General features: G+C 46.1%; 1 protein-coding gene across 2 annotated transcripts in view; it reads right to left on the bottom strand.

Moving 5' to 3' along the window:
- Nlrp12 (NLR family pyrin domain containing 12) overlaps nucleotides 1–1,824 on the bottom strand; it is a 25,681-nt gene extending 23,857 nt beyond the window's left edge. For both annotated transcript variants that reach the window (XM_050129856.1, XM_050129857.1), the window contains exon 1: nucleotides 1,490–1,824. In XM_050129856.1, coding sequence (XP_049985813.1) covers nucleotides 1,490–1,778 — 289 coding nt within the window. In that variant the 5' untranslated portion in view covers nucleotides 1,779–1,824. The remainder of the gene's footprint in view (nucleotides 1–1,489) is intronic.
- Between the last annotated feature and the right edge of the window lie 1,693 nt (nucleotides 1,825–3,517).

Raw genomic sequence — 3,517 nt, 5'->3', positions numbered from 1 at the left:
AAAGAAAGAAAGAAAGAAAGAAAGAAAGAAAGAAAGGAAGAAAGAAAATAGCCTATCGTGGTGACTCATACCTGTAATGCCAGCACTCAGGAAGCTGAGGCAAAGGGATCAATACAGGTTTGAGCCGTCCTAGGCTACATTAAGACTGTATCTCAGAAGTCCAGATAGATAGATAGATGGATGGATGAATAGATAGGTAGATTGATTGATAGATGATAGATCTCTATAGTAATGGATTTTTTTCAATATTTATTTATTTATTATGTATACAATATTATATCTGTGTGTATGTCTGCAGGCCAGAAGAGGGCACCAGACCCCATTACAGATGGTTGTGAGCCACCATGTGGTTGCTGGGAATTGAACTCAGGACCTTTGGAAGAGCAGGCAATGCTCTTAACCTCTGAGCCATCTCTCCAGCCCCTATAGTAATGGATTTTGCTTTAAAAAATTATTCTTATTTAAGTGTATTGTGTGAAGCAGCATGTGTTTATGTGCATTCCATACATGCAGGTATCCTTGGAGTCCAGAAGGTGTTGGATCCCCTGAAACTAGAGCTGTCCTCTGACTCTGCACACAGGCTGACACTCAAGTGCCTGCACTCATTCACATGTGCCGTATGTACACTATTTATAAGCAATATTAATAATAATTTTTTGAGTTAGGGTTTTTCTGTTTATCTCTAGCTGTCGTGGAACTTGTTTTGGAGACCAGGCTGGCCTCAAACTCACAGAGATCCACCTGTCTCTGCCTCCCTGAGCGCTGGATTAAAAATGTATGCCACCACCACCTGGCTCACAATAATTTTTTTAAAGACAGGGCTTCTGTCGAGCAGTGGTGGTGCACGCCTTTAGTCTCAGGAAGACAGAGGCAAGCTGATCTTTGTGAGTTCGAAGCCAGTCTGGCCTATAGAGCGAGATCCAGGACATCTAGGGCTGTTACACAGAGAAACTGTGTCTTGGAAAAGCTAGAAAACAAACACAGCATTTCTTTGTGTAGTTCTGACTGTTCTGGAACAACTCACTCACTTTATAGACCAGGCTGGCCCTAATTCAAGGATTTACCTGCCTCTGCCTCCCTAGTGCTAAGATTAAAGGCATTCTCTGCTATTGCCTGGCCATAAATATTTTTTAAAAGACAACAAAGTAAAAAGCGGTTTATTTGGGAGAGGAAGGGTGAAGAGGAGTGACAGGGAGACAGACAAGAAAGGGTTGTAGGGGTGGATGAGTGTGATTAACATACATATGTACACACATGAAAATATTACAGTCAGAGACACGGCAAGTCTGAGGACCTGGGGCTGATCCCTGGGACCCTCATGGTAGAAGGAGACAATGGATCTTCACAAATTGTCTCAGACGCACACACATGCGTGAACACACACACAGTACATAGACCACTGGGCTGACATCTGAATCCAGCTCAACAGACATTGTAAAGCGAAGAGAATGGGTTCATTCCAGGCAGGGCTTTTTCTCCCTCTCCTTACCCCGCTCCACGTCTTCTCTCTGTCCTCGCTCCCACAGGTCCTTCCTGTGGATCCTCTCAAAGGTGCTGAGAGCCAGCAGCCAAGCCTCCCTTGTCCCCATATGGGCCACCATCAGCTGGGCCATTTCCAAAGGACCAGCCATCTCCATTCGTCCCCAGGGGATCTTGTCCTGGCCCAGTTCCTCTGCAGTCCCCAGGTATAATTTGAATTTCTTCAGTTCCCCAGCCTCGAGTTCTTCCAGGTAAGTGGACAGTCGACAGAGAACATCCCTAGCTGTAGCTGGCAACATGGGGATGCAGTGATGGGATCAGACACTCGAATGCTTCTCTGAAGGGGCAGTGGGCACTCTAGCATGCTGCCACCACCACATTGACAGGCAAGAAAGCAAGGTGGTACAGGAAAAGAAATCACGCTTGCTTCAGTGTTTACTTGAAGAAGGGGAAGTTGGTATGAGGTAATCCCAGGAGCCCTTGACTGTAAGCATGATGTACGTTGAGCAAATTTCTACTCTGGTTTCCCAGCTTCTTTGTCAAAACAACCACTGTTCTGTCTTTCCTCTCGTCATCCTCACTCAGGAAATGCATGTGAAGACTGCTGTGGCGTCTTCCAGGAATATGTATCAAGAACCTTTTAGAGTCAGGCATGGTGGTGCATGCGTTTTTATCCCGGGACTTGGGAGGCAGAGGCAGGCAGATCTGGTCTACAAATCAAGTTCCGGGACAGCCAGGGCTGTTACCCAGAGAAACCCTGTCTCAAAAAACCAGAAAAAAAAAAAAAAACTTTCCACAGGGGCTGGGGATATGGCTCATTTGGTAGTATGCTTGCCTAGTATCAGTGAAGCCACTGCATGGAAAGGCTGTGGTGATGTATTCTTCTATAAGTGCAAAACCCCTGAGTTAGAGGAAGGATGGTCAGAAGTTCAAGACCATGCCTAGTTAAACAGTGAGTTCTCGGGGCACACCTTTGTGGTCAGACTTGTCTACAAAACTCCAGGACACTCAGGGCTCTGTTACACAGAGAAATTCTGTCTTTAAAAACCAAACCAATAGATAAATAAATAAATACTGAGTTCAAGGTCAATTTGGGATATGTGTGCATTCTTTTTTTCGAGACAGGGTTTCTCTGTAGCTTTGGAGCCTGTCCTGGAACTAGCTCTTGTAGACTAGGCTGGCCTCAAACTCGCAGAGATCCGCCTGCCTCTGCCTCCCGAGTGCTGTGATTAAAGGCGTGCGCCACCACTGCCCGGCTAAAAACTGTTGTTTGCTGCCCAGGGCTTCTTCCTTCCCATGATCAGTTAGCACCTCTTCAGGAGGCTGAGGACAGAGGTTGAGACACTTCCTGTGAGCTGTGTGTTCACATTCAGACCACAGGGGCTGTCAGGAAGCCAGCATCTTGGTCATCCCCTCCCCTGCTGCCCCTTTGGTTTTGGGAACAAAGAGAAGATAAGCCCACTCTAAATCTCCACCATCTTGTCCTGTTAAATTGGGAGGACTCAGCCACTGTGCTGATGCCAAAAGATGACACCAGGACACTGTGCAGCAGTTAGAGAAAATACGCCACGCTCCTAACATCCAAGGTCATGCCACTCCAACTGTGGCATGGCTCTCCAGAAACACATAACCAATAGGAGAGATAGACATGATAAATGGAAGCAAGAAAACAAGATATGTGATAGGCATAGGATATAGATAGAAATCAGGTTTGGTGGCATAGGCCTGTAATCCCAGCACTTGGGAGATAGAGGCAGGATGTCCGCACTTGCTTTATTGCTGCTGTGATAAAACACTGACCAAAGCAACTTGACCTCTACATGCATCCATACACAAATGCCCACACTCATGCAAACACACATATACCATACTCACACAGAGACACACATACGTGCACACATATCCCTGCACATACCCACCCAAACATACATATACAAGCCCATCATCATACACACACACACATACACAGATGCCTACAGATGCCCACACCCATGCAAACATACATATACATATATATATATGCCCATCACGCACACAC

This window comes from Alexandromys fortis, unplaced genomic scaffold (assembly GCF_014885135.2).
Source record: "Alexandromys fortis isolate MF-2015 unplaced genomic scaffold, M_Fortis_MF-2015_v1.1 scaffold_282, whole genome shotgun sequence".
Taxonomy (NCBI): domain Eukaryota; kingdom Metazoa; phylum Chordata; class Mammalia; order Rodentia; family Cricetidae; genus Alexandromys; species Alexandromys fortis.
Note: the sequence above shows the minus strand (reverse complement) of the source record. Positions and strands in the feature narration are given on the sequence as shown.